This window comes from Meleagris gallopavo, chromosome 22 (assembly GCF_905368555.1).
Source record: "Meleagris gallopavo chromosome 22, MGAL_WU_HG_1.1, whole genome shotgun sequence".
NCBI lineage: Eukaryota > Metazoa > Chordata > Aves > Galliformes > Phasianidae > Meleagris > Meleagris gallopavo.
In genome coordinates, this window is record NC_139425.1 from 5032319 (window position 1) to 5046131 (window position 13813).

General features: G+C 56.2%; 1 protein-coding gene across 5 annotated transcripts in view; it reads left to right on the plus strand.

The window, feature by feature from the left end:
• PLCG1 (phospholipase C gamma 1) overlaps positions 1 to 13740 on the plus strand; it is a 30151-nt gene extending 16411 nt beyond the window's left edge. For 2 of the 5 annotated variants that reach the window (XM_085241821.1, XM_085241825.1), the window contains exons 8-32: positions 471 to 543; positions 1211 to 1312; positions 1876 to 1994; positions 2370 to 2455; positions 2539 to 2659; positions 3031 to 3199; positions 3854 to 3976; positions 4827 to 4928; positions 5120 to 5307; positions 5461 to 5661; positions 5833 to 5952; positions 6376 to 6556; positions 6829 to 6906; positions 7627 to 7730; positions 7951 to 8047; positions 8124 to 8196; positions 8681 to 8838; positions 9261 to 9357; positions 9691 to 9915; positions 10374 to 10522; positions 11589 to 11703; positions 11934 to 12095; positions 12205 to 12293; positions 12681 to 12868; positions 13246 to 13740. In XM_085241821.1, the coding sequence (XP_085097947.1) occupies positions 471 to 543; positions 1211 to 1312; positions 1876 to 1994; positions 2370 to 2455; positions 2539 to 2659; positions 3031 to 3199; positions 3854 to 3976; positions 4827 to 4928; positions 5120 to 5307; positions 5461 to 5661; positions 5833 to 5952; positions 6376 to 6556; positions 6829 to 6906; positions 7627 to 7730; positions 7951 to 8047; positions 8124 to 8196; positions 8681 to 8838; positions 9261 to 9357; positions 9691 to 9915; positions 10374 to 10522; positions 11589 to 11703; positions 11934 to 12095; positions 12205 to 12293; positions 12681 to 12868; positions 13246 to 13288 (3163 nt within the window). In that variant the 3' untranslated portion in view covers positions 13289 to 13740. The remainder of the gene's footprint in view (positions 1 to 470; positions 544 to 1210; positions 1313 to 1875; positions 1995 to 2369; positions 2456 to 2538; positions 2660 to 3030; positions 3200 to 3853; positions 3977 to 4826; positions 4929 to 5119; positions 5308 to 5460; positions 5662 to 5832; positions 5953 to 6375; positions 6557 to 6828; positions 6907 to 7626; positions 7731 to 7950; positions 8048 to 8123; positions 8197 to 8680; positions 8839 to 9260; positions 9358 to 9690; positions 9916 to 10373; positions 10523 to 11588; positions 11704 to 11933; positions 12096 to 12204; positions 12294 to 12680; positions 12869 to 13245) is intronic. The other 3 variants (XM_085241823.1, XM_085241822.1, XM_085241824.1) reach the window with 3 other exon arrangements.
• The last annotated feature ends 73 nt before the right edge of the window (positions 13741 to 13813 follow it).

Genomic DNA, 13813 nt, shown 5'->3' on the forward strand with positions numbered 1-13813 from the left:
TCAGCAGGGCTCTTCCTCCCAGACATCCCAGTGAGACCCAGCTCAGATCAGCTGTTGTGATTAAAAAAAAATCTTTAATGTAGACATGGAAGCTAAAGATTTGTTGACTTGCCCAGGTAACATCCCATGGTTCTCTCTCTTTTATTCCCCACAATCACAGAAAAGAAGAGCTGATCAGGTACGTCCCTCTGCCCAGGGCAGTCAGCACTGCCAGCTCCATTTCTGCCTTCTTGTCTTAGTCCCAAACATGGCCCCTGTTGGCCATTACAGCTCAGTACTTCTGGATGTCTGCTGAGATTGCCAGCTGCAAATGCCCCCCCCCTCCATCCTACACCCTCTGCCATCCCTTGCTGCTTGCTCTGTGCGTCCTGCCCTGCTGTCACTTGCTGGTGCCTTATGGCTCATAGGTGGCCTTTTGCTGGCAGCAGAAGGTGGAGCAGTGACTGAAGTTTCTCTCCCTGTGCTCTCAGGGGTGGAGAAAGGTCTGAGCACTTCAGGGTGTCGCTGATGGAGTTCCAGAAGTTCCTGCTTGAGTACCAGAGGGTGAGCTCAGCAGGGGCTGTGGGGCCGGGCGATGGGCAGGGGGCTGTGGGGCCATGCTTCTCCCAGGGCTGGAGCTTCACCCACCCCCTGTGCTCTTGGCTGATGGTACAGAAGGCCGATGGTTCCCCCTGAGCAGCAGCTGATCGATCTGCTTGCTGCCTGTGCTGTTAAAAGCCATCTTCCTCTGGCAAGCAGCAGCACAACGCGCGCATTCTGACCCACGCTTGGATGCGCTCAGTGTGTTTGCAGAGTGTGCAGACCCTTTCTTGCGATGCCACGCTCCGTGTGAGAGCACAGGGCCTCCTGCTTTGCACCATCCTCCCCATCTGCAGCTGCGGGGAGCAGAAAATTAAGCAGCAGCCATTTGGATGACCTCATGAAAGACAGCCAGGGAGGGGGAGACAAAAGGAAGCCATGCTGGCTTCTGCTGCAGGGGGAGCTGGGAAGGCAGATCTGTGCAGAGGAGCTCTCAGAGAAAATGCACAATGCTGAGAAAATGAGGACCGCTTAAAAATGGTTGGGATTGCTGTTGTCAGTCTGGTATTCTTGCTAATAGCTGAATTCCCAGGCAGGGGTGGTTAAAGCTTCTAGCTGGATGATCTGCCTGCGGTTTTGAATAACACTTCCCAAAATGCTCTCTTGTTTATGTCTCTTTGGGGGTTTGCAGGAGCTTTGGGCTGCAGACAGCCTTCAGGTACAGGAATTCATGTTCAACTTTCTGAGGGACCCTTTGAGAGAGATTGATGAGCCTTATTTCTCCCTGGATGAGGTGAGGCGCTTCCAACACCTACATGCCTGCAGTGGGGTGGGACATCCCTGGTGGGAGGTGGGACTAAGAAGTAAAAGGGGGTGAGCGTCCCTTTGCGGCACGTATCTGTCTTTTCAAAGCAAGGAAACCAGTGACCAGCTATGCTGGAAGCAGTAATAATCTCCATGTCACTGGCACTCTGGCCCAAGTCCCACCCAAGAGTCCCCCGATCCGTGTGTAAAATGAAAGGCAGAGCTTTATCTGTTTATTTATCTGCAGCTGGGTCAGCTGTAGGGTTTATATGCATTTACGTGGCAGGGCGCAGGGATAGGTGCCAATGCCCAGTGTTGTGGCTGCTTGAGCATGGTGGGCAGGGAGCTGTGCACCCTCTGGGTTGCCCTTGGCAGGGTTTGGTCAGGTCCTTGTCTCCTGATCATGGTGGGGCCAGCTGGCACTCCCACTGCAGGAGTCAGTCTGAATCAGCTTAGGTCGAGTTCATTCACATGCCTGGAGCACGTGTGAAACTGAACCATGGAACCCAGACCCCCCCCACCAGTAACACACTTCTGTTTCTTCCTGAGCAGTTTCTCACCTTCCTGTTTTCCAAAGAGAACAGCATCTGGAACTCACAGCTGGACATGGTGTGTCCCGAGAACATGAACAACCCCCTGTCCCATTACTGGATCTCCTCCTCACACAACACGTAAGGACCCCGGGGTGGGAACGGCTCCCTGCACCCTGTGCTGAGAGATTTCCTGACCCAGGAGCTGACAGACACGGTGCTGCAGGGCCTTCCCTGCCTTTAAGAAGAGATATGCTAAAAGCCAGGCAGGGTGAAACTGTCCATTCGCTTCTCTGCTGGCTGGAGCAGCTCACATCCTCTGCCGGGGGGCACACGTGCTGTCTGTGCTCCGGCCATCCGAGGCAGTACGTTAGCTGAAGTGCAAGGACTCTTCAGGGCTTGTCTCAGGAGCCAGCTCGAGCTGTGCCTGCAGCCCTTGCAGTAGGGACGGGGCTGCCGTGTCCCAGCGCACATCCCCGTCCTGCTGCTCTGGCTGACACGTTCTCTCACCTCGAGGTACCTGACGGGGGATCAGTTCTCGAGCGAATCCTCCTTGGAGGCGTACGCCCGCTGCCTGCGCATGGGGTGCCGCTGTATCGAACGTGAGTACCCAGCAGAGCCAGCAGCTTTGTCGGCGTTCTCGTGATGGCCTTTGGACTCATCTTCCCACGTGGGTCTCTTTCAGTGGATTGCTGGGATGGTCCCGATGGTATGCCAGTCATCTACCATGGGCACACCTTAACCACCAAGATCAAGTTCTCTGATGTCCTGGTCACCATCAAGGAGCATGCCTTTGTCACCTCTGAGTGAGTACAGCGGGCACCTGGACTTCCAGGAGAGGCGGCGAGTGGGGTGCCACAAGGTGATGCCCACCTTTACCGTGGCACAACCAGGAGGAAAACATGCTGGTGTGGTTCCAGCCAAGGGGAGATTTCATCCAGAAAAGTGTGGTAGGAAGAGAGGCCCTAAGCAGATCTCAGCAGTGGGCTGGTTCGTGTCTGCTCGCTGCCAGCAGTGGGGGGACACCGCTTGTAGAATGGTTCCACTGAAGGCTTGAGACTGCGCAGCTGCAGCATGGATGGGTGCTGGGGCAGATTGCTCTCAGAAGCCAGGTTTGGGGAATGAAGTTCCCCTTCCAAACACCACTCTGGTTCTGACGGCTCTTTCCTCTTCGCAGTTTCCCTGTCATTCTGTCCATTGAGGACCACTGCAGCATCGCTCAGCAGAGGAACATGGCTCAGAATTTCAAGAAGGTCTTTGGGGACATGCTCTTGACCAAACCTGTAGATATTTCTGCTGACGGCCTTCCCTCCCCAAACCAACTCAAGAGGAAGATTCTCATCAAGGTGAGCTCCCTTCCCTAGCAGGACTGCTAAATGGAGAGAATGGGAACACGTTTTGATTAGGGACCTGGGGAACTGCCTGCTTTTGGAAGGAGTTCGCTGTGGCTGTGTTTATGTCCCTGATTAATTTTACCTTGAGAAAAAAGTTTGGATGTGAATGCAAATAGGAGTTTTGGGGCAGTTTGGCTCTAGGTCTCATCAGTCGCCCCATTCTCCTCACACTGATTGCTTAACTCCACTTCACTGTCTGAATTCCTCAGTGTGGGGTTACCACAGCCCCATCCCAGCCACAAGAGAATGCCTTCTGTTTGGCTGATGGTGTGAGAGGTGGAAGAGCAGACCTGCTGCTGGAGGCAAGGGGAGGGCTTCTCGTGCTTCAGAGGAGCTGCCGGGCAATTTGCTTAGTAGCTGGATGCTGCCTTTCTTGGGAGGATGCTGGTATTTCTGCTGCAGAAATTTCCACTGGGAAGGAAGGGTGGTGGGACTTCAGTGCCATCCAATGATCATCTCAGTGGCCTGGGTCGTGCCATGGCCCCTGCAGGTGGGAGGAGCTCTCTGCAGCAGATCTGGAAGTTTAAGGCTGTTTAGCATGAAACCCGTGCTGTTGTTTGGTGCCTGCTCTTCTCAGGGTGCCTGACCCACTCTCCTGTCCCACAGCACAAGAAACTGGCAGAGGGCAGTGCTTATGAGGAGCTGCCCACTTCTGTTATGTATTCAGAGAATGACATCAGCAACTCCATCAAAAACGGGATCCTCTACCTGGAAGACCCCATCAATCACGTAGGTGCTGCCACCACCACCTTGTCCCGTGCATTAACCCTGGCTCTGCAAATGCCTCCATGCTGTGCAAACACTGCAAGGGGCCCATGGCCGTCCTGCTGCTCGGGCAGCTGAGCACCGGGGGCTCTTTGTGCTGGCTGTCTCCTTTGCTCTGCCCTAGGCATCTCCTGCTGGGCCTTGCTAGAGACACAAAGCTGAGCTAGAGGGAGCTGCTGCGCTGCAGCCACTGCGCTGCTCTGTAGTCCCTGTAACTGTTAGCTGCTTCTCCAGTAACTGCTAGCTGCTCCTGCAGTAAGTTCTGGGGCCAGACTCAGTTTCCAGGCCTGGCTGCCTCCTGTCAATGTGTGATAATGCTCTCATGCTGCTTTGCAACGCACCCAACGTGTGCCTTTCCTTATCCATTGTCTGCTTCTTCAGCTGCTTTGCTTTGATGAGGATCTCATCAAAAGCCCATACAAAAGGACCAGGATTTTGGAAAATCGCAAAGTGCAGTGGCCACGAGGCCGTGTCTCTGATAGCTCATCTCTGATAACCTCTCTGCCAAATTCGTTTCCTTTTTGCATTGCTTTGCTCTTCATTCAGTCATCTCTTAATTCGTACTGGGGTGTCTTTCAGCGTGATGTGCAGTCAGTTTGTGTGTCAGATCTATCATGTGCAGGTTTGTTTGTGCCACAGATGAATCGGTGCTTCAGACCATGGAGGTGCCATGGAAGCTCCCATTGAAATCAGTGCTGCTGTTGCCTCCTGCACAAAGAGATCATCCTTCACTGCTTTTGCTCTTCAGGGAGAGAAGGTCCCAGTGATGGGTGCTGCCTCAGGGGGCCCTCACCTGGCATGTGTTTCCTTGTAGGAGTGGAACCCGCATTACTTTGTCCTGACCAGCAGCAAGATCTATTACTCAGGGGAGACAACCAGCGACCAAGGAAATGAGGATGAGGAGGAGCAGAAGGAGGTGAGGGCTGCCTTGTGCAATGGTGAACTGTTCCCTCAAGAGAGCACCTCACTGCCCAAGGGCTGAGCACCTCTGTCGCCAGCTTCGGTGGGAGATGCTGTGGGAGGAGCTTCAGAAGGTCCTGGTGGAAGCCCCCTGAGCATCCTCAGTACCTCCTGCAGTGACCCCAACCCGTGCCTGTCCCCTCCTAGGTGAGCAACAGCACTGAGCTGCATTCCACAGAGAAGTGGTTCCACGGCAAGCTGGGAGCAGGGCGCGATGGGCGGCACATTGCTGAGCGGCTGCTGACAGAGTACTGCATCGAGACGGGGGCCCCCGATGGCTCCTTCCTCGTCAGGGAGAGCGAGACCTTTGTTGGGGACTACACCCTGTCCTTCTGGTGAGGGCCCTGCCTGCCGCTGCTCCTCGCAGCACCGCATCTCTGCAGCATTGTGCAGCGGGTCTGCAGTGGGGCAGAGCACTGCATCTCCCTGCGCTGTGTCTGGGAGGTGCCATCTCCCCACGGACAGCCCCCCTTTATCGCATCCCACAGGCGCAATGGGAAGGTGCAGCACTGCCGCATCCACTCACGGCAGGACGCCGGCAGCCCCAAGTTCTTCCTGACAGACAACCTGGTGTTTGACAGCCTCTACGACCTCATCACCCACTACCAGGAGGTGCCGCTGAGGTGCAATGAGTTCGAGATGAGGCTGACAGAGCCGGTGCCTCAGACCAACGCCCACGAGAGCAAAGAGTGAGTGTGGCCGTGATGAGTTGTGTCGTGGCAGTGGTACCCATAGGAAACCCTCCCAGCTCTCTGCGGTCCCTTCTGGGGTCTGGTGGTCCCCACTGGTCCCCCATTGGGTCGGGTGTGAGCTGCAGTGGCTGCGTGGAGAATCATATCCATCTGTGTGTCTCCCAAAAGGTGGTACCACGCCAACCTCACTCGTGCCCAAGCTGAGCACATGCTGATGCGGGTGCCCCGGGACGGAGCCTTCCTCGTGCGCAAGAGGAGCGAACCCAGCTCCTACGCCATCTCCTTCAGGTGCGTCCCAAGGGAGCACAGTGGGACAGGCACAGGGGAAGGGATGCTGGGGAGGAAGGAGCAGAGCGATGGGACCGAGAGGTGCTGTGACTTGGGGGTTCTGGCACATTGCTGCTGGAGCGTTTATCCTCGTGTGGCCCTTCCAAGACCCTGCTGCTCCTTGGCTGTGCCATCTTCTACCTCTTTCCCTGACCAATATCCCTGTTTCTGCAAGGAAAAGGGCTGGCTGCATGTTCCCATTGCCCTGCACACTGTGGGGCATCCCTGCTCCAGAGCTATTGGTTCATGGCATGCCGATACACTCCTGTGCTGACACACCTGCACTGGGAGATGGCTGCACGCAGCAGCCAGCCTGGGTGCCTTTATTTTGGGTCAGACCCAAGGCCACACGCCAAGTAGCCCCTCTGCCTCTCCACATGCCAGGGCGGAAGGGAAGATCAAGCACTGCCGTGTGCAGCAGGAGGGCCAGACCGTGCTGCTGGGCAACTCTGAGTTCGAGAGCCTGGTGGACTTAATCAGCTACTATGAGAAGCACCCGCTGTACCGCAAGATGAAGCTGAGGTACCCCATCAACGAGGAGACGCTGGAGAAGATAGGGACAGCGGTGAGTGGGGGCAGCTTTCAGAAAGTCTAAGCCAAGGGGTGCTGCATGAGTGGCTTGTGAGCTGATGCCTTGAGCAGCATTGTGTACCCATCTCTTACTGCCCCACTGCTACTTGTTGCTTGAGCAAGGCTCCAAGCGTGGGCCGTGCATGTTTGCTCCATACAGTATCACGGCAGTGCAATGTGCCCTCCCTGGGGTGTTTTCCCCCTCTTCCCCAAGGCAGGACCCCATTGTCAAGCTGCAGCTCTCATTGCTGGCCCTTTGTTTTGCAGGAGCCGGACTATGGAGCGCTCTACGAGGGACGCCATCCTGGCTTCTATGTAGAGGCCAACCCCATGCCGACCTTCAAGGTATGTCCCACTGCACCCTGCTGCAAGCTGCAGGGCTGGCTGCTCCCCCCAGCCTCTCCCCATCCCCATCACACCCTGCCCCATCTCCTGGGCTCTGCAGGGGTCAGTGAGGATGAGGAAGGACCTTCTGTGGGGTAGATAAGACCCAATGCCTTCTGCTGCCATCTGCTCTTCTCTCAAAGCTGCTGAGGTTCATCTCCGAACAAATGTTCTTACGGAGAACTCTGTGGAAGAGGAAGTCTGGGTTTCTCTCCAGCTCAGCCATACTAGGCTGAGTGTCTGGACCAGACTGGGTTTGTTATTCGGTTAAAAATTAAATGATTGATGAATCAGAGTTCTTCCACATGCTTTTCCATGCCAGGCTAGGTGGTACTGTGCCTGCCCTTGTCTGCAGGCTTCCTGAAGAAATTTACTGTGCAGCAGTTTCTTTCTGACACCTTCGTGGCACTGCAGCCTTCATCTTTAGTGGTTCAGGGAGGACACCTCAGCCTCCAGCTCTGAATTTCACTCTATTGATCCAGCCAAACTGCAGAGCTTGCCCCAGCCCCAGCTCCCAACCCCTTACAGGGTTCAGCATCCCCAGGGCCTGAGCATTCAGCAAATGCCTCCATTTCCCAAAAGCCTTGTTGTTTGGCACGTCATCTCCCCACGGTGTGGGAAGTGACCTCCTTGTCCCTGTGCCATGTCCAGCCTCGCTTAACTCCCCTCTTCTCTATGCAGTGTGCAGTCAAAGCTCTGTTTGACTACAAAGCGCAGCGGGAGGATGAGCTCACCTTCACCAAAAATGCCATCATCCAGAATGTGGAGAAGCAGGAAGGAGGCTGGTGAGTCAGTTCTGACCCTCCTTTTTCCCTAGAGAATGCGATCAAAGTACGGTGTCACCTTGTGTGTCCTCTTTGGGGTGAGCATTGCCCACAAGCTGCACAGCTGCCAATCTCTTGAACCCTGTGGGTGGCACAGCATCTGCTGTCACCTGGGATGCTGAGTCAGCATGACCTGGGGTCCCCCAGTGGGTGCTGATGTGTCTCCTTCCCTCTCCCCCAGGTGGAGGGGCGATTATGGTGGCAAGAAGCAGCTGTGGTTCCCTTCCAACTACGTGGAGGAGATCAGCAGCCCCAGCAGCCTGGAGCCAGAGCGGGAGGTGAGCTGGGGACAGGCAGTGGGGAGCAGTGTGTGCATGCAGTGCCTGGTGTGACAGTGCTGTGCTTTGCTCCCAGCAGCAGCTGGATGAGAACAGCCCCCTGGGAGACCTGCTGGGAGGTGTCCTGGATGTGCCATCTTGCCAGATTGGTGAGAACTGGAAACCGCAGCATTATAGGGATTGGAGGGGACCTCTGGAGATGATCTGATCCAGCCCCAAGGAAGGGGCGGAGGAGATGCTTTGCTCTGGTAGAGGGATTTAGTAAGCTGCAGGGCTTCAGCCTCCGGGCACCTTGTACCTGAGCACATGGCCACTGTGCATGCTTGGTGGGCTCAGATGCTGGGTGTTGGGCATCTCCCTGGAGCCCAAACATTTGGTGGCAGGGGGCAGCCCTCTGTGCTGTGCTGAGGAGCTGTTCCAGCGCATTCTGAATCTGCTCTGCCATGTCTCTCTGATCCCACAAGCCCAGAAGGCACTGAATATGCCAGGGGGCTGCAAGAGGGCAGAAAGAGGAGCTTCTCCTCTTAGTTCACAGACTTGGGCTGGTCATGGAGGTCCCTTAGAGCCTGTCCCCTCCCACTGTGGTGTGACCATTCTGCTCATGACCATTATTCTGCTCCCTCTTCCACGCAGCCATCCGCCCCGAGGGAAAGAACAACCGCCTGTTCGTCTTCTCCATTAGCATGGCCTCCGTGTCACGCTTGTCCCTTGATGTGGCAGCTGATACACATGAGGACTTGCTGGACTGGGTGAAGAAGATCCGGGAAGCAGCCCAGACAGCTGATGCACGGGTGAGTCTGGAGAGCCCTTGGCAGTGGAGCCAAGTTCAAGGATTCCCAGGTAGCACAAAGAGAGCTTTGGTTGGTGGGGATAGCAGTGAGGTGGCAGCCAGCACCTCCATGCAGAGCTGACCGTGGCTGTTGAGCTGGATTGGCCCACATTGCTGCCCTGACAGGAGGTAATGGTCTTAAATTGCGCCAGGTTGGATATTAGGAAAAAAAAAATTTCTGATAGAGTGTTGATTCTGTGGCACAGCTACCCATGAAGGTGGGAGGGTCACTGTCCCTGGAGGTGTCCCAGAACCGTGGGGATGTGGCACTGAGGGACACAGTCAGTGGGCATGGTGGGGTGGGTTGGGGTTGAACGTGGTCATCTTATAAGTCTTTTCCAATCTTTGTGATTCTGTGAGACCTTTCTGTTCTCCTCCTGGCAGCTCTCTGAAGGGAAGATGATGGAGAGGAGGAAGAAGATCGCCTTGGAGCTTTCAGAGCTAGTGGTCTATTGCCGACCCGTGCCCTTCGATGAAGAGAGTGAGCACCTGCTGGGCCCATGGTCAGCACAGGCAGCCACTACGGTGGTACAGACCCTGCTGTGAAGGTTCCACTGCACTGCTGCTGAGATGTGGCACCATCTGAAGCAGCCCCAGGGAGAGGGGCAGGGAGCCTCCAGTCTTTATCACCCATCAAATGCTTTTAAGGGCAAAGGAGGGGTTACATGTGCCTGGTGGTGTCTGAGCCAGCACTGGGACGGGCTTGGTGGAGGTGCCTGGAACAGGAATGTACTCCTGTCCAGGGGCTGGATCGCTCCATAGTGGCTGCTTTCCACCACTGCTCCTGGCTTACATGTGCTCTGTCTCCTCCCAGAGATCGGCACAGAGAGGGCCTGTTATCGAGACATGTCCTCCTTCCCTGAGACCAAGGCAGAGAAGTACGTCAACAAGATCAAAGGCAAGAAGTTCCTGCAGTACAACCGCCTGCAGCTCTCCCGTATCTACCCCAAGGGCCAGCGCCTCGACTCCTCCAACTACGACCCCCTGCCCATGTGGATCTGCGGCAGCCAGCTGGTGGCCCTCAACTTCCAGACTCCTGGTGAGAGCAGCAGGCAGGGGAGGGGGTCCTCACATGCATCCTGTGGCAAATACAGGGGCGAGGAGGGTCTTGGAGCCCTCGCTCTGTGTGCCAGGCCCTGCTGGGAGCCCGCTCATAGACTCACCAGAAAAAATGACCTTTATATTTCTTTCTGCTGGGTTTTCCATTGCTTTTGTGAATTGAAGTGTCTTGCGGGTTGGTTTGATAAGCTGAAAGGAGAGGGAGGGGGGAAGAGGGGATGATCATACGTCCCTGGGCAGAATGCCTGTGATGTGTGTGGGGGCTGAGCAAGGCTGTGCGGCACAAGGGTTCTGGGGGCTTGAGCCTCATGCAAGGCACAGAGAACACAAGTGGAAAGGGCCTAGGACCTAGGTGATCACTGAAGTCCCTTCCAGCTCGAGGCATTCTGCGATCCCATGTCCTCCTCCACCCACCTCCTCCCTCCCTGTGCTCCCCAGACAAGCCCATGCAGATGAACCAGGCCTTGTTCCTGTCCAGCGGGCAGTGCGGGTACGTTCTGCAGCCGGCCAACATGCGGGACGACATCTTTGACCCCTTTGACAAGAGCACGCTGCGGGGCGTCGAACCGCTCTCCATCTCCATCGAGGTGAGTGCCAGCCTGTGGCTGCTGCTCTGCAGCAGGACACCCCAAGCCTTGTGGGGTGCTGCATTGCACCCCACTACCTCTGTGCCCAGGTCCTGGTGCCAGCAGGTGGCAATCATGCACTATGCTGTGCCACATCCCTGCCGGGGCAGTTACACAGCCATGCCTTGTCCCCTGTGCTGGTAAGGGCTCAAGGTGACTGTCTTGCTGTGGGCTCAACCCCCTCAGGGAGGGCCTTTCAGCCCCGTTCTTACTCATACAGGGTTGGACTGTAGATGTTGGCCAAGGCTGGGCACCTGAGAGAGCCACGGCCCTGCTTAGGGAAGGCACGGCATTGGCACCATCCATTTCATAACTCCCTAGAAATCCCCAGCACCATTTCCCTGTGACTTCCATTTACCAAAGCGCTGCCCCCTCAAATTCCTCCTGCATCTTATAGTGGAACTGCAACCTCCAAGCATCAAGGAACCCCACGCTACAGCCATCTCCTTGAAGAGATGAGCTCAGCCTCTTGACCCCTGGCAAAGCTGCCTGGTGTCCCCACGAAAGCCAGCTTTCATGGATGGAGCACAGCGTGACTCAGAGCATGTGATGTGGTGCTGGCAGTGCCTCCTTCCCCAGCTCCAGTGACATATGGCCCTTGGCAGGAGGAGCAGGGAGCTGTGCTGTGAGGAAGCGGGTTGTCCTTTGTGCTGAGCACCCACTGCTGTGGGCAGAGGGGAGGAACAGTTTTCTCCAGCCAAAACAATGGGAGCAAGAAGTTCTGATGAAGCCATGGTCCAGCTATCATCCGAGCCCAGCTTGGGGGAGTGATGCTATGGTCACAGTCGGGCTGGGCAGCTGCGGCAGAACTGCAGGCAGCTGAATTGCCTTGTTGCTGGCTTCAGGGTAAACTGCAGACAGGTGAGACGCAGCGGTTCCACATGTGGGAGCAGCATCCCTTCAAGTGTCCGCATCTCTCCCCACTTAGTGCAGCCCAGGCAGGGAAATTATTCAGACAGCAAAGTTCTATGTATACAAACAAATCTTTTCCTTGGCTCCCAGCCTCCACTCAGTCTCTGTTCCCCAGGTCCTGGGGGCCCGGCACCTCCCCAAAAACGGCAGAGGAATCGTTTGTCCCTTTGTGGAGGTGGAGGTTTCTGGGGCAGAGTACGACAACGCAAAGCAGAAAACAGAGATTGTGGGTGAGTGTGGAAGGAGAGATGGCATGGGTGGGTTGGTTTCCCGCCAGATGCAGCCCTTCTGCTGGCTGAAGTGCTAGCAGGGGCTTGGCAGCAGTGGGGGGGGGCGGAGGGTGATTCTCAGACACCCCTACACCAAGGGAGGAGATGGGGCTGCTCTGTCCCCCACCTTTAAGGTGGAAGGAGCAAAGCTGTGCTGGGGCTGCCCTCTCACTGCAGCGTTCTGTGCACAGCGGACAACGGCCTGAACCCCCTCTGGAGCCCGAAGCAGTTCCACTTCCAGGTCAGCAACCCTGAGTTTGCCTTCCTCCGCTTTGTGGTGTATGAGGAGGACATGTTCAGCGATGAGAACTTCCTGGCACAGGCGACTTTCCTGGTGAAAGGCTTGAAGACCGGTAAGGGTTCAAGGCTGCTGCGTGCGCCATGTTGGTGCTCAGCCGTTTGCTGAGCGTGGGGCAGTCAAGGAGCTGTGCTGCAAATGGCATGGGGCTGTGTGTGCTGCAGGGTTCCGAGCCGTACCTCTGAAGAACAACTACAGTGAGAACCTGGAGCTGGCTTCCCTGCTTGTCAAGATTGACATCTTCCCCAGCAAGGTAAGAGGGTGTTGCTGCACCCATCCTGCAGCGGGCAGCTGTGCTGCCCTGGCTTCTGCTCCCATCCAGACCCCGGGCTCAGGGTCATGCAGAAGAGCTCTTGGAGATAGCTGAAGAAATCACTGGAATGGGGTGCCCCGGGTGGTGGTGTGTCCCTGCAGGTAGTTCAGGGGCTGCGGTTGTGGCAGCAGGAGACGTGGCTTAGAAGCAGGGTGGTCCAGTTGGTGGTCGGACTCAGTGAGCTCAAGGGTGTTTTCCAGCCTATGAGTCCATTTTGATGGGAGCCCATGGTGTACCTGGAAGCTTGGGACACCATACGTTATCTCTGGAGCTCGGGGCAGCTCTGCACCATCCCAATCCCTTCACTGCCCTGTGCTCTGACCCAAGCAGGAAAATGGTGACATCAGCCTCTTTGGTGGCTCCATGCTGCGGGAGCGAGGCGGGGACATGGCCAGCCAGCTGCTGGCCAGCAGAGCCAGGGAGGGCTCCTTCGAGGTGAGGTACCAGCAGCCCTTTGAAGACTTCAGAGTGTCACAGGAGCAGCTGGCAGAGCACTTCGAGAGCCGGGAGCGAAGGTAGGCCAGCAGGCAGGGGAGACCCTGAGCACTGGGGTCCTTGGAGGGCAGGCTCTGAAACGCAGCCTCGTGCTAGAGCTGAGCTGCAGCCTTGTCTGCCTTCTGGAAACCCTGAATTAAGGTGGGAAGTGATGGCAAGGCTTGGGGGGTTCACTGCTAATGGATCAGGGTGGGGGTGATGAGATGCACAGCGGGGGATGCATGGGGGGAGCTGTGAGCTGCTCCATCCCCTTGTGCTTTCGTGCTGCTCTGGCATGGGCATAGGAGCTGGAAATAGAAATCTCAGAGTGGTGGGAGCTCAGTGTGGGGCACACAGAGAACCGCAGTGAATGCAGCAAAGGACCTGGAAGCACTGTGTCCCCTCTGTGTCCCCACAGGGCACTGCGAAGGACCAGGGTCAACGGGGACAACCGGCTGTAGGGCCGGCGGGAAGCACCTCCCGTGCCTGTGAGTCTCACGGCACGCTGCGAACTGGTTTCTATGGAAACGGCACTGCTATGGCCTACTTTCAGGCAGCTTTTCCAGTTTCTCTGCTGAAGTGTGTTCGAGTGGAGAACTAAAAAAAAAAAAATAAAAAAAAATAAAAAAAAATTGGAAAAAAAAATAATAAACAACCAAAAAACCACCCAAACACCCACCCACCTTCACCGCCAAGCCCTTAATGAAGTGGATGGATGTGCACAGCCTGCCAGCCGCCGGGTGAGAGACAAAACTGTAATCACAAGGAACTGGGCAAACACCACCAACCACTGCACCGCCAACCCTCCACCCACTGTCTCAGTGTGCACAGGGCTGTACACTGCCTCCAGGGCAGCAGCAGCCCTACAGCTCCATGGCCACTAGCTTAAAGTCCAATAAACGTGTCAGTATTACGTGCATGCTGTCTCATTTTGCTGCCCTTGCCTTCCTACCTGCTGGGCGGAGTGAGCAGGAGCAGCCCCAGGG